This window comes from Lacerta agilis, chromosome 5, assembly GCF_009819535.1.
Source record: "Lacerta agilis isolate rLacAgi1 chromosome 5, rLacAgi1.pri, whole genome shotgun sequence".
Lineage (NCBI taxonomy): Eukaryota > Metazoa > Chordata > Lepidosauria > Squamata > Lacertidae > Lacerta > Lacerta agilis.
Genome location: NC_046316.1, coordinates 45,796,870 through 45,820,418, shown reverse-complemented (window position 1 = coordinate 45,820,418; position 23,549 = coordinate 45,796,870). Strand labels below are relative to the sequence as shown.

General features: G+C 42.9%; 1 protein-coding gene across 1 annotated transcript; it reads left to right on the top strand.

Moving 5' to 3' along the window:
• Positions 1-5,341: 5,341 nt before the first annotated feature.
• On the top strand, positions 5,342-23,152 carry LOC117046975 (pancreatic lipase-related protein 2-like). Its single transcript, XM_033149565.1, has 13 exons — positions 5,342-5,753; positions 7,763-7,811; positions 11,605-11,759; positions 12,891-13,016; positions 13,440-13,574; positions 15,139-15,268; positions 16,943-17,059; positions 17,142-17,264; positions 18,152-18,270; positions 19,483-19,612; positions 20,797-20,908; positions 21,995-22,162; positions 22,635-23,152. Exons 1-13 carry the CDS (start codon positions 5,751-5,753, stop codon positions 22,696-22,698), a joined length of 1,431 nt encoding a protein of 476 aa, XP_033005456.1. The 5' UTR covers positions 5,342-5,750; the 3' UTR covers positions 22,699-23,152.
• The last annotated feature ends 397 nt before the right edge of the window (positions 23,153-23,549 follow it).

The window sequence follows — 23,549 nt, the reverse complement described above, 5'->3', positions numbered from 1 at the left end:
ATGTTATGGGGTATGCGTCCCCCTGTGTACCCCCATAAAAAGCACTGGGCGTAGCTGGGGGGGTGGGGAGTGGGGTGCACTGCTTTTTTGAGCAGTATGGGGCTTGTGTCTGCCTGCTGCCTCCCCCTCAGCCACTCTACAGCTGAGAGGGCGGGGGCGGGCGGACTCCCTGCAGACTCCGCACTGCTTGAAAAAGCAAAACGGGCCTGCAGGGCGCCAGAGCAGAATGCAGCTGAGGCACTGAGATTCCAGCGCGCCCTGCCTTGCCTTGCACGCGGGCGTCTCACGCCACACCCCATCCTTGTGCGCAGCACATGTGCCACACTGGACATCCAAGCGGATAGCTACGCTGCTGGGTTTTTTGTTGTTTTGTTATTTTAGGTTTTTACAAAAATACTCTTCCTTGTCAGTTAAATGCATCACTTTCACCACTAGAGGGGCCCTTCTCCAAGTATTTCATTTATAAACTGTAGTAAAATGCAAGTTTTTCATTTCAACAAGTAATCATTTCAGGCTGTCTCCTCATACAGATTGCATGCCCATTTCTCGGACAATGGATGATCCACTGAACACCATTAATATTAGAGCAGCTCCAAAATACCCCACATTTTTAGCTAATGCATTTGTGGTATCTGAGTCTTGGTTTAGACTATATGTATGCAATAGACACCTGTTTTTCTGCTTCTCCATTGTGTATCTCTGTATACTAGATGAAGGAATGCTTCATAATGTTTGATGGGGAAAGGCATAACTATAAATACTAGAAAGGATATCATGGAGCTGTAGTGGGTCATGTTTCCCCCCTCCCCAGTGCAATTTTTCTAGAAAAAGAGGTGCCAGAACCTCCGTTGTTCTCTTATAATGGCAATGTCGCCCAACTGAGTTCCCAGAAATTGTCTGGTAAGTTCCGGCTGGAAAAAAAAAATCCTGGTTCTCCCACCATGCATCCACCAGGAGTTTACAGATATGTGTGCTATTTGAAATTGTACAGCTGCATAAAGTCTCCATTGCCTTAAAGATAATCCCAGGAAATGACAGCTCTTCAGCGCAGACATAAGGGGAAAGTCTGTACTTGCTTACAGACTGAAACAGCTCTTTGCCATCAGAATCGATTCATTCAAGCAGGGAGACTAGGTAACAAAAGCAGGGTCTGCAACATGCCCCTGTTTCAGTTCTGGGCCCTACTCTTACTTTAGCAACACTTTTGTTAAACTTTAAATATAAGCCAAATCCAAGGCAGTTAATTCAACTGCCTGTCCCTCAGTGTGGCACATGTTTTACTGCAATGAATGCCACACAAAAATAAAGCCACAGTGTTTGTTTAGTCAGTAAGCATTTTACATGTTTTGAACTCAGCTCTTTATCAGGACAAAATATACAATACACTGAGGAAGAGAGTACTTCAGGTGAAACTGCCTGAAAGATAATTGTGGGGCTAGTGAACCCTAAGGCAGTAACTCAGCCATTTATGAAAGAGCTGCCACACTCAAAATGCAAATAAAGTTTTATAAGCACTGACTGACTTATTTTGTGTCTGAGCTCATTGTACATGCCTGGTTACCTGAACTCTGTCAAGTTGAGTGTTCTGAGGGGTGGGGTTACGTGTTGAAATGGCATTCATATACAGGGGTGTACCCAGGATCAAAACGGGGGGGGGGGGGCAAACCATGGTCGTTCAGGTTCAAAAACAAAAACAGCTTCAAAAAACAAAAACAGCTTCAAAAACCAGAAAAACTCCCCCCCCCCAACAGAAAGCCCCAAATGGCCGAAAAACCAGGATCTTCAGTCCTCGCAAAGGAACTACTCACCATGCAAGGGAACTCAGTTTCCCAAGCTCCCTTGCAACGATGAATCCCGGCAAATTCAGAAACTGTTCCTCTCTTGCCAGCACAATGTAGCGTGGATACAAAAAGCAGGCAGACAAGGGAGGATGAGAACCCAGGCTAAGACCATGGTCAGCCCTCGGATTTGCCCCCTGACATTGCCCAAGTCTCAGCCTGCATCCCCATTTGATCAAGCAGGGTGCAGGCTAGGATCCGGTCTCTGATAGGCACGCCAGCTCTTTGGCGGCATGAGGGAGGGGGAAACAGCCAGCGCAACACACACACACACACACACACACACAGTGGCCAACTGTGCCTCGGCAAGAGGGCAAGAGCTAAATTGTTATTGAGATTTTGGGAGGGGGAGAAAGACCAGTCTTTGAGCTTTTATTCAGGAAGAGAGCTTTTTTCTGTTTAGGCTGCCGATAACCCCCCTGCCCCCCCTGGGTACGCCCATGTTCATATACACTATGAAATGGTCATTTGAGCATTCCACTAAAGGTACAATGGCTGGACAGAAATTAAAACAACAGCCACACACTCAAGAGAAATATGCATTCGTCTTGAGTTTGTCGCCAATTTAGAAATGGTAGGTTTCTGTGACCCTTCTCTAGATGGATGGAGCCTTACCTTTTGGGGGCAGATGAGTTGTGCTTGTTTGTAGTTATGTTGTGCATTGCACCTATTTCTCAGCTCCCAGGTGCATTTCTCCCTTGATGAAAATAATAAGACTTAATTATCTGTTGGTCAAAACAGGTGTCTCTAGCAAGGCAAATAATGTGTTTAACAAGGAGCCCCATACCATGACTGTTGTCATATCAGTGTTGCATGGATGAGGTTATTGGGTTTGTATCAGCATGACAATCAGAAGGGCGTGAATGACATCCTGTGGCTTACAAAGTATTGCAAAGAAGCAAAGGCCTCATTAACCATGGGAACAGTTGCAAAATCTTAGGAGACCTTATGCATCAGATGTTTGTAAATTTTAGGGCTGATCCAAGGTGAAAGGCAAGATGGCATCCCCTCCCAATTCCACATACAGAAGCCAGTCAGACTGGCAGCTGAATCTTCCTTCAAGACTGACGAAAGCATTCTCCACCATATCTGTGGGCAGTGTGTGGTAAGCTTAGGACAGCCCACATGTAGCACACATAGCCCTGTACTACAACATCTCAGTATCACTCACTGCTCCCCAGTGTCTGCTGCCTGAGGAAGACACTCCACTTTGTCTAATGGTGAGGCCAGCCCTGGGTATTTTAAATGGCACTTAGGACATTCATACAGTTGTTTACTATCAACTGTGAGACAGGAGATGTAACGTCTGCCACCCACACTCTCCTAGACTGGATGGATGTCATATTATGCCCAAAGCAAACCAGTAATTCCAAATTGCAATACTACACATAAATGAAACACAATAACCTCCATACAAAGAAAAATATGAAATCATCTCCCCCTTCCACTTACCAGATGTCAAGTAAGTATTCTTATTCATATTATATTGTATGATCCTCACTCAAATTTGTTCACTATTATCCGCTCACTGGGGATTCCAGCATGGATGGCTGTTGCCACATGGTGTAGCCGCAGTGGATCTGGGGAGGCTGCTATCTTCCGGTGTGGCCAGGGGAGGAGATAGCGGACACTGCCAACCTCCAGCTGTGTTGGGCCTCCTAGTAAGGGTGGGCAGTGACCACTTAGCCAATCTCTCATTCCTTCACCAGGGATCTTCTATATCATATTGTTACACACCACCTCAATCTCCACTGAGTGGCTGTATGAGATTCCAGGGATTCCAGATGCTCACCAAGGGTTGTGTTTCCATTGGAAATTCAAGGCACAGCAGAGGCTAATGTCTTTAAGAAATACAATTTATTTACACATTTTTACACCAGACGTCTTCAATGGAGGGAGTGCAGAACATTATACCCCAAGAGTGTCTCTCATTGCTCCTCTCATAGCTTCAGCAAACTTAAGTGCAAAGCAATCATGGCTCCCAGTCTCCCAGTGCAGCCATCTCCAGTCAGTGCTGCATTGAGTTCTGCCTACCTCCTCCTACTTATTCCCAGAAGTCTTTGCAGAAAACAGCTCATCCTGTTCTGCTTCCAGCATCCCACCATCTCTCTGTGACCTCCATTTCAAAAGACTCCTACAAAAGGCACTTTTTCCTGTGGAGACATCATGCCTCCTATAATCCTGGCAGCCTCCCCTTTCTTGTCTCACCTTTTGTCAGGGTAATGGCTCTGCTATCACTTGCCTTTGTTCTTAGATGACAGCTCTCTAAATCCAGCTTCTGAGGAAGCTGCCTTGACTTCAAGCCCCACATTTACCAATTTTAGAAATTATGGGGAGGAGAACCTGGCACCCAGGAATTTTAGGGGTGACCCTTGCCCCCTGCAAACCCATAACAATATCATAGTAGTCTTCATAACCCAAAGGACATAAGGCACAAACAAACAAACATAATTTTTGAAAGGGAAAGCAATCAGGAAGTCCAGAGCTGTACTGATGCAGCAGGCATAATGTTCTCCATTGTCATACAGTACAGTGGTACCTCGGGTTACAGACGCTTCAGGTTACAGACTCCGCTAACCCAGAAATAGTACCTTGGGTTAAGAACTTTGCTTCAGGATGAGAAGAGAAATCGTGCCGCAGCGGCGTGGCGGCAGCGGGAGGCCCCATTAGCTAAAGTGGTACTTCAGGTTAAGAACAGTTTCAGGTTAAGAATGGACCTCCAGAATGAATTAAGTTCTTAACCTGAGGTACCACTGTATGTAATAAATGGTCACCAACTCGCAGAGAAAGCATCTGGTTTCTTTTTCCCCTTCAGTATTGCTACACCATGAGTTATTTTCTCTGCAAGGGCTATTCACAGCCTAAATTATTTTTAAAGGACTAGGAAATTATGCAACCACATCTAGAAACATAGGAAGCTGTCTTATGTTCTTTGGTGATCGCTTGTAGCCGAGTAAGATTGTCTTCCATGAAAACAGTCTTAACAGCGAGTCTATAAGTGATTATGGAGGCCAGTTTTGGATCCACATGTCCTTCCACAGTGGGGACATAGGTTTCTGGGCGGAGTTGATCATGGTGAGGGTCTGCCAAATGTGCCTTCCTATTAGCTCATTTCTCCTTTTCGCCCTGAGTTTGTGCATCTTCAAAGTCCATAACACATTTGGTAAAGCCTGTTCTTCAATTGGAGTGCTAGCAGGACAGTATCTTATACTGTCAAACTGTTGGCCCGCCCAGGATGGTCTACACTGAGAGGCAATGGCTGCCCAGGATTTGAGACAGCCTTACCTGGAGAGGCTGGGGATTGAACCTGTCACCTGCATGCAAAGCAGATGCTCATACCACTGAGCTACAGCCCTTCCCCATTAAAGTTTCAACAGTAGCACAGGCCCTGGGTCCTAACTGGATAACTCTTTACTCATAGATGAAGAAGCATTAGGTAACTCCACATTTCTCGTCCCCACAGTTACTTCCATCAATTTAAATACACATGCTTTGCTTCTTTTGCATAGCTTGTGACTTCAGGAAGTAACATACAAAATATTAGCTCCTCCTATATCTGTTGTTGAAGTAAATGGTGAAACTTCAGAGGGAGTCAGTCCACAAACAATGAGTCAAAGATGACAGAGATAGGAGGATGAAGCAAGCAGGAAGGAATAGCAGAAGCCCAAATACTACAAGCTGCCTGGCTGTTTTGTGCATATAAAACTGCCTGATTAGCATCGATAGAGGGAAAATACACTGCCACCAACTTGGATCTTCTCCAGACATATCGTTTCCGGAAGAATATTCTTTGACATTTCTCTCTCTCTGCTATTCTTATGTGCACAGGAGAGAGAGGATGGAATAGCACAGCAGCAGGAGAGAACCATCTGAAAGGGGATTTCACAGCATTTATTAACTTCAGGCTTTAGAATGGTAAGTGACTGGTCATACATACTCATGTTTAGGGTAACTTATTTGATGTTGAAAAGACTGTTTTCTGTAATGAGAATGGAAATGCAACAATGAATTCCTAGCGTTTGAAGGTTACGGTATGTGGAAGACTATGTGGAAGACTAAGGCTATGTGGTGGTGAACTAATGACATCTCCACGTTCATGTGCCTTCTAATCCATATCAAATATTTTGCAGTATGATTCTCACACCCACCCCATACCATGCTTCTTAATTGCTATCTTGGTTCAATTCCAAGAAGCACTGCCATAGTGTAGGAGGCCAGGAATGAGGATTAGGTATTTCATGTACTGTATTTGATTCTACTGCCTGCCTTGGTTTACAAGTGCTTTGCTGGGTTTTACAAGCCCAAAGACTTTTGCAAAACAAGAGGAGGGTTCCTTTCCATCATACAATACAATAAAAAACAAATTAAATATAAAAAGTAAAGCGCAAAGAAAACAAAAAGTCCTCCCTTCTCACGGGTAAATCTTAACTCTTATCCCACTCAGAACTCTCCCAGCTCTCACCTGGGAGCTTCCCTTTCTTCTTCCAGCTTCCTACTCTGAGAAATCTTCCCTTCCCTGCCTCTCACACAGGGTCATTCACCTTCATGTGTGTACAATCCCCTCAATGACCCAGAGCAGATGACATCAAAACAAGGAAAAAAGCAGAAAAAGCAGCAGGAAGATAAAAAATAATAAAAGAATTAAACAAGAAAAAGGGAAAGAGAGAGAAATAAAAAGGGCTTCCAATTCTCCATCTGTCAGTTATATACATATAAAGGTTATTCAAAGTATTCATTCCAGAATGAAATGCAGCTGTTCCTCCTTCTGCTAGGTGATATTTTCCCAGTCTCCAGATCCAGACATCTCAAGTTTGTTCATTTCCCCTTCCAAACAAAAAGTCTTAAAGGGCTTCTCCAATTATTATTATTGATAAATGTCAAAAATAGTCTTCCCCAGTCCAGCACAACAATTATACCTCCAAAAACTACAAGAACCATTCCTTCATGTTGAAAAAGAATATATCCTTCACCTTTATTCACAAAGAAGTCTCTCTGCTGTGGTCTTTTATTAAAATAGTGATCCATAGCTATTTATTACTGTATGTTCATTAATTCACACTCAGTTCCTTATCTTCCAATCCCATTTTCTGTTGGCCGTGATCTCTCATCTGGATTGTTTTTGTTTTTTTAACTCCTTCCATTTCTGCTTCTTACATTCTTTTTCCAGGAATGTTGCCAGAGGCTTGGTAGCTTTTTCCTCTAAATTCACTCCAAATTGAGCACACAATCCTTCCTCTCTCAGCTCTATCTCTACCAGTTCAGAATATTTCTTAATCTCTCCATCCATGGTTTCATTCCACTCCTCTAGCATCGTAACTCTACCGCTTGATTGTTTCACTCCTCTAGGCACCTGTGTGAAGGTCTTCTCCATTTCACCATCTATTGCCTCTAGCTTTACCATTCTACTCTCCTGTTCTGGCAGTCCTTTATCAATATTATTCTCCAAAGGATCTGTGTCTTCTTTAACCTCATCTTTTCTGGTCCATTTTCATTCACCATCTTGTCCAGTAATTGCCGCATGATGCAAACAGCCCAACAGTGTTTTTGTCGTACTAAGTATTCTTTGTATTATTAACAACTCACTCTCCACTTTAGGGGCTTACAGTCTCTGCCTTAAAAGCTTGAGTCTCCCATCGAGGCAGGTGTGTGTGTGTGTGTGTGTGTGTGTGTGTGTGTGTGTGTTTGTCACATATCTAAGGCCCAATGCATCCCTATTATGTTTGCTACAGAGAGGAGAATAAATAGCATCCACAGAATTTCATGTCTAGCTGGACAGGATATAAGGTCATGGGGGGAGGTGACCTTGTACTGTGCTGATATTGGCTGCACTGTTAAGCAACTTGTTTCAGCAAATGAGTGCTTCTGGAATAGTAAAACTGCCATTGTATAGATCCACTTAACATGTATATTTAAATTTTTTGCAGATTCCTGTAGTTTGGATTGCTGCTTTCCTCTTCCTTGGCACAGCAAAAGGTGAGGCAATACTTTTTACATTATGTATTTCAAGAGAACAATTTCATGATTAAACAAACTAAGCTAAAGCTTTTCCCAGTTTGCCACCAAATGGCATCAACATCCTTTTGACTTCATGAGTGACAAAAAACAGGCAGAGAACCAAAGACTGAAACATTCTATAAACTGTCACTTTGCAATTTGTGGCATGACAATGTGACATTTAGGGGATGTGCCACAGCTCAGTAGTAGAACATCTGCTTTGCATGTGGAAGTTTCCAGATTCAATCCGCAAAATTGCTAAAGCAGGACTGGAAAAGATCCCCTTCCTGAAAACCTGAAGAGCCACTGCCAGTCAGTGTAGTGAACTAGATGGACTAGTGCCAATACTTTGCTTTAATAAGGGAGACCTTAAAACAACGTGCGAACTCACTTTAAAATAATTAAAATTTGAAATCCACTACATCAAGGCAGCTCTAAAAAAAATTCTCTTTTTTATTTTAAAAAAAAATTCTCTCTAGCAAATTTGTTGGTCATAAAACATTGTTCAATGTGGAAAATGAATCAGCCCACAAAAGTCAATGTGTATCAAACATTTTCTCAATTGGAGCCATGGTTAGTTTGCTTTCATTTCATTAAACAGTTTTTTTATTTGAGTTTCTACTGAAATGAGGCTGCACTTTAATGTTGTATTTTAATCTTGTTTTTAAGTTGTATTTTAATCAATTGTTTTTATACCTGGTGTTAGCTGCCCTGAGCCTGGTCTTGGCTGGGGAGGATGGGGTATAAATAAAAGTATTATTATTATTATTAACACATACTGTATGCTTCAAATACCAGTTAAGAGATTTTGCGTACTGTTGGTCAGATAACATTGTTAACATCAGTAGAATTCACAACAACAAAAATGCTTGCCCCTAGCACATTTCACAGCTTCAACTGCTACAGACTGTCACTGAAAACAATGCATTGGTCAGTCTGAACCATGTCAAGTAAACTATGGAAGTAGCATGTCCACAACACAAACTGTGTTAGTACTTTCTTTTCAAGTCTAATTCCATAATGGGTACAATCTGAGGGAGCCACTACTCCCAGCCTGTGAAAAGTAGTGGAACTTGGCTATCAGACATTTTAAAAATGTGATAGTTTACAGTACATTCTTGCAGCCCAATGCCAGGTTCCAAGCATTGCAGTGGGTTGGACTAGATGACCCTTGGGTCCCTTCCAACTTTACAATTCTAAGATTTAATAAAAGGTCCTTACAACATAATGCAATTTAGTCCCATATGATTATGCAATTATAAATAAATGAGTCCCCCCACCCTGAGAATAATGCACTCAGGTAAACTGGTTTGTGCAAATCTTTTTGGGTAAGATACTTTGGTCATAATAACAGGCTACATCCAACTAAATCCTACTTAGGAAGGATCCTTTGAAATTAATGTTTGGATTTTTAATTCATTTCAGTGAGCAGGGCCGTCTTAACTATTGAGCCTACTGGTGCAACGCGCCAGGGCGCAATGGCCTGGAGGGTGCCTCCCCCCTCCAGCCCCGCTGGCAGCGCCCGCCGGCAGCACCCTCCGGCTGCCCAGCGGAGCGCGGGAGCGCGAGTTGGCCGGCTGCGCCCTCCGGCTGCCTGCCGGAGTGCAAGCTGGCTGGCCGCGCCCTCTGGCTGCCCAGTGGAGTGCAAGCTGGCCAGCCGTGCCGCGCCCTCTGGCTGCCCGGTGGAGCGCATGTTTGCTGGCCGCACCATGCTCTCCGGCTGCCCGGCAGAGTGCAGGGGCGCGAGTTGGCCGGCCACACCGCGCCGCGCTCTCTGGCTGCCCAGCGGAGCGCGGGAGCGCGAGTTCGTCGGCCGCACCAGGGCGCCTCATATCCTTAAGACGGCCCTGTCAGTGAGTCTACTCTGAGTAGGACTAGCATCTGAGGCAACTGTGTTTGTGTGTTGTTGCTTTTTTGTGTGTGAGAGAGGGAGGGAGGGAGAGATATGTAAACTTACATAGGAGGAGGGCAAATGAAGGCTGAGAGTAAATGTAAAAAGGTGATCTTCAATAGGGTCCCTTCCAACTCTACAATACTATAATTCTAGGGCAGTGATCTACCCAGTTTGAAGCGATTGCCCAGAGTTGTTGAGCCTTTTGGGGGGAGGATTGGCCAGTTTTTGAACTTTGTGCCACCAGTTGACCTATTTATGACAGGGATTAGCAAGAGTTTTTAAGCTCTTAGGGGAAAGAGCACAAAGTTGTTGGGTGGTGGGGGAATTGAATAAAAATGCTCACCCAACAGTACGCACCACACTCAGCCGCAGATGCAGGGAATAGAGGCTTTCACAGCTGCCCCAGGGAGGAACTGGGACAAATGGGACAAAGTGGGGGGGGGGGAATCAGGAGCAAACAGGGGATCACTTTTTTAACCCTGTGGGTTCCAGGGGTTGGGTCCTGAGTTGAGGGAGATTTTGCTTCTCTCCTTCCCTCCCCCCTCCACTTGTTTGCTCGCCTGCCTCCTTCCCGTCCTCTCCCTGCCTGTGGCCAGCGCCAGACACTGCTCTGTGGGGCTTTTGGCATGGTGACTCCTCCTCTGAGGAGACCCAAGGAGACTCCCAAGTCGGCTGAGTGTGGAGGAAGTGGCAAGGCAGCCTCAGCGCTTGGCTGCATCCCATGATGCAGGGGGCAATAACACGCCCCTTGCAAGCACTACGGAGGAGAGGCGGCAGCAGAGCAAGGACAGGCCGGGCGCCTGCAGCTGGCTGCCTCAGCGGCAGCACTTCACTCACTCGCAACCCCAACACAAGCAGCACATGGAGCAGCTGTTCCCAGACTCCCGCTGCTGTGTGCCCCTACTGGGTAGGTGCTGTGGCACAGTGTGCCACTCAGCCAAATGGGAAAGACGCCCCCAATGTGTGGACACACATTAAAACATATGCATTCTTACAAGCGCAATGGGTCAAATGCAGACTGTGTTACTTAAGTAATGTCTAGCCTATCCCATTGATTTTAATGGGAATTAAGATATGGTTAACTTCTTTATAATTTATTTCAATTCAACAGCTTCTATATTGCTTAATTACAATTGTCTCTAAGTGGTGCACAAGAAACTCAGTGCATAAAACTGTTGATTATGATTGGTTTTGGTTAATAAAAGAAGAATTTCCCGAATCCCTTCTCTGGTAAGAGAGCCGCAGCAGAGATTTAAAATCACAAAATTTCCAGCAAAGTAAAGCACGGGAATGTAGGCAGCTAGACTTTTAAAATATCCCTTTTTAAGTTACTTACAAGGCTCCCCCTGCATTCCCCTTTAGCACAGAAAAGACCATGCAGATTGGAAAGTTTAAAAATGTTTTTTACTTACACTTTCAAAGGTCAGATTCATGTGCTTTTCCATACAGCAGCAAGGGAAGAGAGGCAGTAAAGCTTAGCTTCAAAATTGGTAGTAAAATGGTTCTAAACATGTGGTCTGGGCTTGGAGTGATTAGCCCAGAGGTCTTCTCTGATCAGATTCACATGGTGGAAGGGAGTGAACAAAGAAACTTGACTTCCTTCGTTCCGAGTTGAGTGGGCGTGACCTAGTTAAGTCTAGCAGAATAGCTTGTTCTATGGTCGTAACCCCTTCATGCATTAACTCGAGCTAAGCATGTTGGATATATGAGGCTAATTTATACCACTAAAACATAGGCAGTAGCCCTAACCATATTTACCTGTAACTCTGAATCAAACTCACTATAATAATATGAGACATTTGTAATAGGTGATGCTATAGGTGATACAATGTCTGGTGAATGCCATGTATTTAACAATTTGCCTTGCATGCTCTCTAGCCAATGAAGTCTGCTATAAACATCTAGGTTGCTTTTCTGATAAGCCCCCTTGGTCAGGAATACCTGGGAGAAACCTGTTTGGCTTACCAGCATCTCCTGAAAGCATGAATATTTCTTTTTTGCTTTTCACTAGAGAGACTGGGAATCTTTCACAGGTGAGACAACCTTTTTAAACTGTTTATTTAAGAACTGTTGGCAATATTTGTGTATGCCTGTATGTGCTAGGTCTGGTCCTGTCTAATCGGGCAATGGCATTTGCTAAGACAGAGGTTCTGAGCCTCCTTGTCTCACCATTTGTATGACAGCAACCATCTGACAGGGTTGCCATGCCTGTGAATGACAGAGACTATGAAGCTCTTTCCACATTGAAAATGGTATCTCAGGCATTGGCAAACTTGGCCCTCCAGATGTTTTGGGACTACAATTCCCATCATCCCTGACTACTGTTCCTGTTAGCTAGGGATCATGGGAGTTGTAGTCCCAAAACATCTGGAGGGCCGAGTTTGCCTATGCCTGTGGTATATAATTGCCAATGAGGGATGGGAGAGAAAGTCAATTCAGTTCTCATTTGAAAACTCACTCACCTGTCATGCTTTCCAAAACAAATCACAAAGTGAAATGCAGCTGTGCTTTGAAATGCAGCTGTGCTTTCAAATGCACACTCCTCTGAATTTTGCAATGCAGTTCTCCGGCCAAGAATGTGCACAGAAGTGCATCTACTCATGTAAAGTGTGCACATAATTGCATATATTCTTGAAAATAACATAGAAAATGCACCATAATAGGAGAAAACGCTTTGGAAAAATGTGTACTTTGGGTAAATTGCATATAAAATGTGTTTGTTAGGAGAAATTGGCACTAAAATGTTGAAGAAGTTTCATGATAACTTTTTTATATTAAAAAATAGCTTGAAAATGTGGAAATATGGAGATCTGAAGATTGGGAAAATGAGAAACTGAGAGAAACTGATATAGACATATTCACTCATCCTCATGGATAACTAATTCATTATAGGAATTGAGATATATACGCTTGTAAAGCAGGCTAGAGATGAGCTAGCATTGAAATCTGTATTGCCAAGGAGCATATGAGGCACTTGAGGATTTGGAAAACATCAGATTCTAGGGTCTTTTCACAAGACATCAGTGCCAACCGTTGAAAAATCAAGCACAATTCTAGCCAGTAGAACTTTATGAGGCTGTTGGTACCTGAGAATAAGTGAAAAAACATTCTTTGCTTTGAAGATCCTTAAAATAAATTAATTTTATATTTTAAATTCCCAACAGAAACTGTTATACACCGAAACATCAACTGTTCAAAATTCTTATTTCTCTCCATGGAGGAAAACTCACTTTGTTATCCATGGATATACCAGCACTGGAAAATATGGCTGGGTTGTGGAGATGTGCTTGGTATGAAATTTATCTTGACTAGTTTCCTTCTTCAGTTACAGACTCTAGGACATGGGGAACAGGTGAAAATTATGCAGATATGCAGGCTCACAATAATAACATTGGGAATCAGTAGGTCATTTTGCCTTCTCCAAACTCGTGTGATGCATTGGTTTGCATGAGTCTTTGGGGGTCTTGCTCTAAAATCACACCTTACTATACAGTTGCTGTCTACCTGTTGTGCACTGTGACCTGGACTGTGTAGGCTAAACTGTGGAAGGTGGGCAAGAGGCTAGCCCTGCCTCTGGGTGTCAGATTGGACTACCTAGTTTTTGGATCCTTTGAAACTGCTGATCAAGTACATTTGAAAGAACCTCCAATGTTTCTGATTGCGTTAGCAAACTCTAACATATTACTTTTTCTGAAACATTACATGTGATGCAGCTGCTGGTGAAGGTGGAGAACGTAAACTGCATTGCTGTAGATTGGGAAGATGGTGCCAAATGTACCTACTTCACAGCCGCAAGCAACATTCGTGTTTTAGGGGCTGTAACAGCTTATCTTATCAACACTTTAAGGGTAAGAATGATGTTACGTTTCAGAGCCAGATACTGTATGTTTTTCTCTATAGGTATAGAAAATACAAATGCATATAACAGAAACATTATACATGCAAGAAGATTCTAAGCAGATAGCAGACCCGAGTATATTCAAATAAAATCCCAAATCTATTTTGTTATAGTAGCACAAACTTCCACATATGAATTCAGCCAGGTCAAATGCAGATGCACCTCATGTTACGTAAGAGTTCAGTTCCAGGGATTTTGTGTAGATGTGGAAATTGTATCTTGCCAAACCCTTGGATCCACCCCACAACTAGCCAGCCTGCCTTCTATAAGGGTGGGGGGAGGGAAAGAGAGGACCCTCAGCATTCCCAGAGCCAGTGTGCTAAGTGGGAATTGTCCCACAAGCAAGGCTAAGAGCAGGGCCGTCTTAGAGGGATCGGCCGCCATGGCCCCCAGCGTGCCGCCTCTCCGCCCGCCTCCCTCCCATGCTGGCCGCCCCTCGGGAGGGGGGTGGGCGAGCGGGGGATGAGGGGCTTTGCGCTGGAGCGGCGTGGGGCTTTGCGCGCCCTTCCAGCGCTCCAGCTGGGGCTCCGGGAGGCGAGGGCGGCTGGCTTTCAGCCCGCCCGCCTGCCCGTGGGGGCGGGGGCGGGTTGGGGAGGGGGCGCCCGGTATGCCGGCGGGCTCATGGGGGCGGCCCTGGGGGGCCCGGCATCCTGGCGCGGCGCGCCACCAGCCCCTATGGACGAGACGGCCCTGGCTAAGAGCTTAAAAGCTATTTTCACACAAGTACCACTTGGAGTTACCCACTGTGAAAAGTGCTTTGAAGCTCTTGGCCTTACCTCTTGGGGAAGGCCTGCTCACTGTGCTGGCTCCAGAAGTGTTAGGGATACTCTTGCAAGATCTTGCAGGAAGTCGAATTGTCCCATGGATTCTCAAGAGAGCATCCCTACCAGTGCTAGAGACAGCACATCAAATGGCCTTGCCTGAGAAGAAGGTCGAAAGCTTAAAAGCTATTTTTGTACCAGGTCACCCCAAGTGGACCCAGTGTGAAAACAGCATTTAAATATCTCAGCCTTGACTTGAGCAATTTCAACCAGCCTACCTTCAACTGTGTATAGCCGAAATTGTGCAAGTCAAATGCACTTAAGATGAGGTATTACTGGATGTTATAAATGGATACCAACTTTGTACGTAACATCCTAGATTCCATTCCATTCCCACTTTATACCCTTTTATGTAATTTTTACATTCATTTGTTCACATTCTGTTTTTATTGCACTGCCAACAAGTTGCACATACTGTACAGTTTTATTCATCTTTTGAAGCAAGGGCGGTGTGTCTCGTTTCACTGCTTGAGGCAAAACAGGAAGTGCCCCTCACCTTGCTTCTGCTGTCCCTGCCGAAGAATCCTTAACTTATCCAGTTCACTCAATGCAGCCAATGTCAATATAAGCCCTGAGTCCATATCAATTGCATTACAGCACGTGTGCAAAACTTTCTGTTGCATAATGTAAGAATGTCTCCTTTACTAATCATTTAAGCTTATATATTCCCTACCCCCATTCTTGAATCACTAGAAAGTGTATCACTATTATCCATCCAAGATCCACCTCATTGGTCATAGTCTTGGTGCTCACACTGCTGGAGAAGTAGGAAGACGACTTCGAGGCATTAGCAGAAAATTTCCAGGCATTGGCAGAATAACTGGTATGAATTCCTATGAAACTGCATTTTAATCTGTGTTATGTATACGCCATACAGTACATTTAAATCACATTTTCCCCAAAGAATCCTGGGAACTGTAGTTTAATCCCACAGAGCTACAGTTCCAAGCACCCATAGCAAACTACAAATCCCAGGATTCTGTTTGGGGGACAGGGGATGTGCTTTAAATGGATGGTGTGAATGCCACATTAGAAAGCTTGATTGGTGTAAGATATTCAGTGGGAAAATGTGGGATCTCATCTGATTTATAAAGGCAAGCCAGATGCTTACCTATGGCCAAGCCTGTTCAGATGCAACATCACTAGGAAATGCTGGAAGTATAAGGGCCATTGATAAAAATGCACATTAACACAGTTGCAAGGCAAAACATTACATCATATCAGTATAGTAGACTGAAAAAGATGTCATACATTCTGCATTTCAGCTTTCTCACCACATTCCAGCCATGCAGAAGATTGGCAAAAGAAGGTGGGAGTGAAAAGAAAGGAGCTAGGAACAGGGACTAGATGTGCCTTATCCTGATTTTTAGGACAAAATATACTGGGTGGACAAGGAGGTGTTTATAGTTTCATCTTCATTTTGAGCCTTGTTTACTGTGTCAGCATAATGGCCTGGTGTAGATGCTACTGTTGAATAAATTTAAAAGGGGTTCCTAGACCGGAGGCAGCGCTTCCAGAAACCCAAAGAAAAGGGTGCAGACTGCATGTGAAAATATAGGCCTTCATTGAAATAAAAATGTGCACAGGGACAGCCCAAAAAATAAAGAAGCTGTGAAGTGACATACAGAAACACAAACTCATACACTTTTACACTAGCATGTGATTACAAACAACCAATCAAATGATTGAAACAACTTTCCCATAGCAATTACAATCCATAGTCATCATTATAAATCAATTGGAGATCCTTAGCTAGCCTACCCCAACCTTCTCATTATAATAATATGTCATTAAACACTGCCATCCTTCTAGAACTAATTTAATTAATTTCTGATTAATTAAGCTATTCTTTACCTTTCTACAAACATCTGTTATTAATAATCTATTTTTAATATATCCTCCTCATTAAGGGTAGGTATCCAGGGGTGTGGATTCTGTCTGATGCCTGGATGTGGGCTAGGGCCATGCCATGACCCCAATGGGGACCCCTCAGGGTGTCCATATTTGATGTAAGTCATAGGGCTCCCCCTATTGGTGGTTTAACCTTAGATGGACTCCCTGCAGATGCACAGAAGTAGAGATATACCCTGGCTATACCCAATGCTTAAGCCAAACCACTCACATCTGTAACCAATAAAGTTGTGGCCTATTTGAACCCATAAACCTAAATACTCATGTCCATGTGTTTATTAACCACTAGGGAAGTGCGGGTCACGGGGCCTTGGCACACAGCACATATGGAGCTTTAACAAACCAAATAGAGTCCTAACACAGAGATAAAGGGAGATGGAAAAATCTCCTTCATTACCATTCCTAATCAGGATGCAGAAGTGTCTCCCAAGCTTGGGATCTCAAATGTTGTTGGACTACAACCTCCATCAGCTCTAAGCAGCAAGGCTAATGGTCAGGGATTTGGGGGGGGGGTTGTATTCTTGGACCCAGAAAAAAACAAAACAGGTTTGCTAATTCCTAACTGGATTATTTTATGTTTATTTAGGCTTGGATCCAGCTGGGATGGGTTTTGAAGGTTTCCCTGATATGGTCAGGCTGGATCCTTCTGATGCTCAATTTGTGGATGTCATACATACCAATGCTGGAAAATTTCCCACGATAGGTAACTGCGAAACACACATGAATTTTGTGCTGAAAGTTGAAGCATGGGCCAAACCATTTATTGCTCTATGAATCTATTTCAGGATTTGGTATGTTCAACGCCACTGGTGATCTTGACTTTTACCCCAATGGTGGAAGGGTTATGCCGGGATGTGATGAGAAGAATACAACATTAGCTGAAACTGACTTTGAGGGCTTTGATACAGGTAAGCCTGTCTGCATTGTTTATAGCAAGGGTTGCCAAACTTTTTGGACCAGTGGGCATAGTTCAAATTTTGAAAGTGTGCTGGGGGCACCAATCACAAGTATGGCTGCTGTCGGGAGTGTGAAATATCATAAAATTAGAGAGACAACCATCCTGACAACTTTGTTTACCATGGGATGTCAGCTACGTCCTGCTGGTTCTAACTATGGAGATCACATAATAATGATTACACACAGAGGTAACAACAACACATCACATGTGTGGTCACATCACACACATTCTGATTTCACAGAAATTGCTTAGAAAGTACTTGCACATTTTGCACCATAACTTTTTTTCTAGGAGTGCTAGAGATAAGAAAGAAAGAAAGAAAGAAAGAAAGAAAGAAAGAAAGAAAGAAAGAAAGGTCAGAGTCTGAGGCAAAGGAACCAATGAAGGTGTTTGTGGGTACCATGTGGCCCGGTGAACCCTGGTTATAGCATATACATGCAGAGTCTGCTTATATAGCAAGCTTAAACCAGAAAGGGGGAAACTTGCTCCATTCCACTTGTGGCTTCTAATGTATATTTGTAATTTACTTTACTTGTGCTATATTAAGTAGCATGCCTGCCATACTCTGTGGTTTATAGGAAACAACTCTGTATCCTGAGCTCTAGGATGATGCTGTGACATGCAAACTGTGTAGGTGCTATTCTTAAATAGAGCCTTGAATTTAGTAGACAAGATTTGATAGATAGAGCACAAAGACCACCCACTTAAATGTTACATCCATATTTGTCCCGAATTGCATAAGTTGGTATTTGTTGTACCACGAGTGATGTCTAATGGGGTTGTAAAGCTCTTCACTGAGGTTTGCAGTTTTTTTTTTTGTTTTTGTTTTTTTTGCAGAAATGCAGAGTGTAGGAAACTGCCACCACTCAAGAAGCCATGAGTACTACAGGTACAGCATTCTCTTTCCTGGAGGATTTCTTGCTTACCCATGTGAATCATATGAATCCTTCAAAGAGGTAAGCATGGTGGTCTAACTTGATTAGATTACGGTATATCAGCATAGCAGGGCCAATACCAGACTTGGCAAGGGACACAGGACTTGGCACAGTGCCAATGAGGGGCCCTCCACCCCCACCCTGCAACTAGGGCAGGGCCTAGCATGTACTACAGATCTATGAAATCAATAAATAGAAGAATTGCATTTTCAAAGCTTTACTAGCAGAACTCAAGTTTCAAATGTTAAATTTACAAAACTTCTTTCTCACACACTGAGCCCAGTGTGAGACTTGAGAACATATTTTACTAAAATGTAGATTTTCCAATTAGGAATACAAAATACTCTCTCTTTCTCCTTCCTGCTACAACACCCAGAGAGAGAGACTACACATAGTTTTTGCACATGCAAACAATTTCATTAGCATATATAAACATTTGTAATAGTAGCCAAACCTTGTGATTCAGTCACAACCTCAAGCTGCCACACCTTGAGTGGAAAAAACACCAGTTCCATGGGAAAATACTGGCCATGTACTTAAACATTATTTACAGTAACTTGAATACAATACATTTAAAAACATCCAACATTTTATGTAATATTAAGCATAACTTGCACAGACTCCATACATATCAAGGGTTAGGCACAAAGACTTTCAGAGCAGAATGTGAGTGTCAGGCAGCCTTGAATACCAACACCTCTCACTGTAGAAATTAAGGGCAATTCAACTACCACATCCCATCAGTGCAAGGATTTCTGCTTGCACAACAGGACTTCCCCTTTCCCCCTCCCTCAAGCATGCTCCAAACCCTCCCCAGATCTGCCCTGGAGAGTTGGGGGAACCCCTAGAACATGATTTAGGGAGTGTGCAGGTGGAGGAGAGGGGAGAATGATCCATTGTGTTAGCAGAAAACCTTGTGTGGATGAAACAAGAAGGTTAGAAGTATGGTGGTTACAATCCCATCAATCAGCTGCACTCCAAACCTTGTTTACCAGGGATTAAGTTCCATTGACTTCAACCAGACTTGCTTTTGAGTAATCAGGGTTAGGATTGCACTAACCATCATTCAGTATGGGGAAAATTGCAGAACAAAAATAATAATAATTCTTACTCTTCATAGTTTGAGGCAATGAGGCAGAACAGCAACAAAGGATACTTGAACTGACGCCATAACAAATGTTTGAATGGAAACAAGCAAATGCTCTCTTGACCAATGCATTAGTTTTCTCCTAGGGAAATTGCTTTCCATGCCCCAGAGAAGGCTGCCCAATGATGGGTCACTATGCTGATCGGTTCTGTTATAAACTAAGGAAGAACAACCCAAAGTACTTTTTAGATACAGCAGCTACGAAGCCATTTACCAGTAAGTGCACAAATTAAAGTCAGTTCAGTACAGATACACATGGGTGTCATTGCTGTGTAATATGTTGATATACAAGACTCTTTTGGGAATAAAAACAGGACACATAGCTGTGACTTCCCCATTGTTTTCCATGCAAAGTAATGAACACATTTTCAACTGGAATCATTTCCAAGTGCCAGCACAGTGCAGGGAGGATTGCTGTGGATTTTCTTATCCCGGGTAACCTTATACAAGCCCCAATAATGTGTTTGAAGTTGGAAGGAACAGATTACAAAGTTCCTGGTCAATTAACTCTCTAGATGTGAAACCTTGGATAGGAAACATAGAAAGCTGCTTTATGCTGAGTCCGAACATTGGTCCATCTAACTCAGTACAGTCTTCACTAACTAGCTGTTGCTCTTCAGGATTTCAGACAGAAATCCTACCTGGAGGTGCCATGGATAGAACCTGGGACCTTCTGCATGCAAAGCATGAGTTCTGCCACTGAGCTACAGCCCATCCCCAATGTGTGAAATGATTAAAGATCACATATCAACAAGCACAGGAAGCAATCACATATGCGTGGATAATATTCACACACCTTCATGCTGCAATCCTAATTATGTGTAACCAGGAAGCATATCTCTCTGACCTCATTGAGATTCATTTCTTAAACATAAAATTCCCATTCCTAATTAGGATTGCCTAACTGGGCAATGTTGATGATCGAGGTACAAATAAATGGTGTTTTTAATGGGCAAAATACGTGGGGAAAGGCAATGAAATACTTCACACATTTGGGCACTGCACATTTTGCTTTTCTTTCTTTCTTTCTTTCTTTCTTTGCTAGTTTTTAAATTCAAGGTGGAGGGGGGATAACTGAGCCAAGCATAGCATCAGCTTCTTAACAATTAAAGAAATTACGGTAAGCTCTTCCCACACTGCAGTGGATTTAAAACCATACACCTTTAAATTGATTTTAAAAATCTAAGCTTCGAACCAACACACCAACAGTGGCCTGGATCCAAATTACAAGTAATGAAAGTCTTGTTCAACTCACCTCTTCCCAAATTTCTTAAGAATCTTTAAAACTACCAGCTATTAAAGTAACCATAGTTACTAAATGCATAGAATTCTTCCTCTGTGTTTGCAGTTCTTGCTCTTCCTACTTTCACATCTTGATTCATTATATATTTATTGTGTAGGCTGGCTATATAATATATCGGTCAAGCTATCTGGAATGAAAGGCGTGAAGGGAGAAATGGACATAGCTTTCCAAATGAAAGATGGAAAGACAAAAGAATACCAAATTGGGAGGTACGTTTTATGATATAGTGAAATAGCAGGTTTTGCAGTTTTGCTCATACATGAATAAATTAATCATCATTATTCATGTTTATAATTTGGGTGCAGATATTTCACAAGTCAGCTGTTCTGTTTATATGCTGTAATGTACACTTAGTTTCAGTTGCCTGTCCCCAGGGTTCTCTTAAGCATATGCAGCGCTGGGGTGCAAAGATCCGCCCGGCGCCCCTTCCCAGGTTGCCCAGTCCCAGGCGCGCATGAGGGCGGAGCCAGCCGGTCGCCTCAGTGTCTCGCTGGCTTGGTCGCCCCCGAACTTGCAGCACAGAGCCGCCCACAGCAGAAGAGCCCACCGTGGTGCTCCGACTGACGGCCGGGCTCTTCCCCGGACTCAACTCTTGGGCCCTGGACTCTTGGCCTGGCACCCCTGAGAGCCCGGCGCCCAGGTGCCCCGCACCCCTAGCGCCTATGGGTAAGATGGCCCTGCCTGTCACACTTAAATAATTGCAGGTATGAAAGTCCACAGCCTGCTGGTGCTCTGAGGAATGCATAGGGCTGCTATGGACACCAACAATTTTTAACCTTCAAAATGGAACCTACTTTTGCTCTTTTGACTGTGCCTCTCTTTCTCTGTATGTGTGTGCCCCCCCTTTCTACTTCTCTTTAAAGAAATCCTAAACAAAAATAGAAAGTTGTCAGATGTAGAGAGGAAATTGTTTCAATTTAAACTTATCATATGATGCCTAAATAACAACAAACAACTAAAACAGTTACATGATTAACTAGTCCTTACAATGGAGAACTTAATGGGTGGCACTGTAAAAGTTCAGAGCAGATTTTATAACACCTTGATGCCCTCTTTTAGAAGTTGATATGTAATAATAACGTACAACAATTTCATGGATTTATTGGGTGATCTTTAACAAGTCACGCTTTCAGCCTCACCTGCTCATCCATCTTGAAATATATGTATGTGAGTGACACGAAATGTGAATGAGCAACAATAATTTCACAGATTACCTGACTATGAAGTTGACAATTGCAAAGCACAACTGTTGTATTGATGCTCTCTAATGATTTTCATTGTTTGCCCATTTTCAGTGGCAGCCTTAACCAAGGGCAAACCTACTCAAAGCTCATCAGTGTCGAAATTAATCCTGCAGAAGCTTCACGAGTTGAATTTATTTGGCATAAGAAGTTCTTCACTTTACTCTGGGTTAAACTGGGAGCTGAAAGAGTGCGTCTAGTCCGTGGAAAGGATGGGCAGGAGTAAGTATGGCTATTTTGAATGTTTTGATTTCATGATTTATACCATCAGGGGCGGGGTGTGTGTGTGTCATCATCTGGGCAGCCCAGGACCTCCATACAAACTGCCCTGGCTTGTGCCCTAGAGAGGTCACTTCGGTGCTGCGAATGCAGCAAAAACAATGCAAAAGACAAAAATTACAAGTTACCAGTCCCTGCAGTCACAGCACCCACTGAGATTCTTCAGTAGTCAGGGCCACAGCTCCACATACCTGATTTAAAGACTACTTGAATGATTAACGATTCTGTTGGAACAAACCACAACTTTCCAGTTGAGAAAATCATGTGCATTCCTTAATTTACCAGTCTTATGCTCACACTTGGCTATCTCTGCTTCTTTTCAACATTCAACAAAATATATTGAGGAGGGGGCAAGAAAAACTTACTGGAAGTGGAAGATTTATTGACATGGTGGTTTCTGCCTTTTCTCTCCCAGATCTTTCTTTTGTGGCAGTGGGACAGCAACATACGGAGTTCCTCAAATACTTACACCTTGCTGAGCATTAAAAGGAAGCAGATTATGTATATGTAAATTACAAGAGCATAGAACTGCTTTTTTCACTTGGCCACTGAAAGAGCTTGAAGGTTTGAAACATGGTTGTGCTTCTTTCTTAGTCTGCTCTGTGCAAAATCATGGTTTGTTTTTAAAACAAGAAGTCATTGTTATAATTTCTATCTGCTTTCTAAATACATGAAAGTACTGTAGACATTAAAAAATGGAGATTTTGATGTATACTGGGAGTTCATTCCTGATCCAGAAATAGGGCACAATAGATCAGTAGAAAAGAAAGGACACAGCCGCATAGGGTCATGATGTGTCCTCAAGAGAGGCCCCTAGAAGGCAAAGAGACCCTTGAATTGTTAATCCTGAGCACCATCGTTGCACAAATCCAACCATGTCTGTACACTCTGACAACTGATTGAATTGATATGTCCAAATGGGGAAATGTGTGCATGTGTATTTATTTTTTATTTTTATTTTTTATAAGAATTTATTGGCATTTTTCTATAACAAACATATACCCACACCCACACCTACAATTAAACAAATGCAAAACAGATAAAACAAATACAAACAATGTCAAGCTTTCTTATTGCATCTTTCTAGAAAAAAAAAAAAATTTCTAATTCCATATCTTGACTTTTGACTTCCCCTGCCTTTTCACCTTCGAGTTTGTATCCTTGATCTATTTTATAACCATTTCTCCTACAAAAAAAAAAAAAACATTAACTTCAATTGTATAATTACATTCAATTATATCTTCAACATTTACTAAAAATGCATCATCATAATAATACCTCACCATTTAATCTTCTAAATCCATAAACTTAATCCACTTAAATTCACTTT

Bases quoted from the DNA above. Each gene is read 5' to 3' on its own strand.
- LOC117046975 (XM_033149565.1), top strand. The intron at 17,265-18,151 runs GTAAGCCTGTCT...TTTTTTTTGCAG, and splicing joins CTTTGAGGGCTTTGATACAG to AAATGCAGAGTGTAGGAAAC. The intron at 19,613-20,796 runs GTAAGTGCACAA...TTTATTGTGTAG, and splicing joins AGCTACGAAGCCATTTACCA to GCTGGCTATATAATATATCG.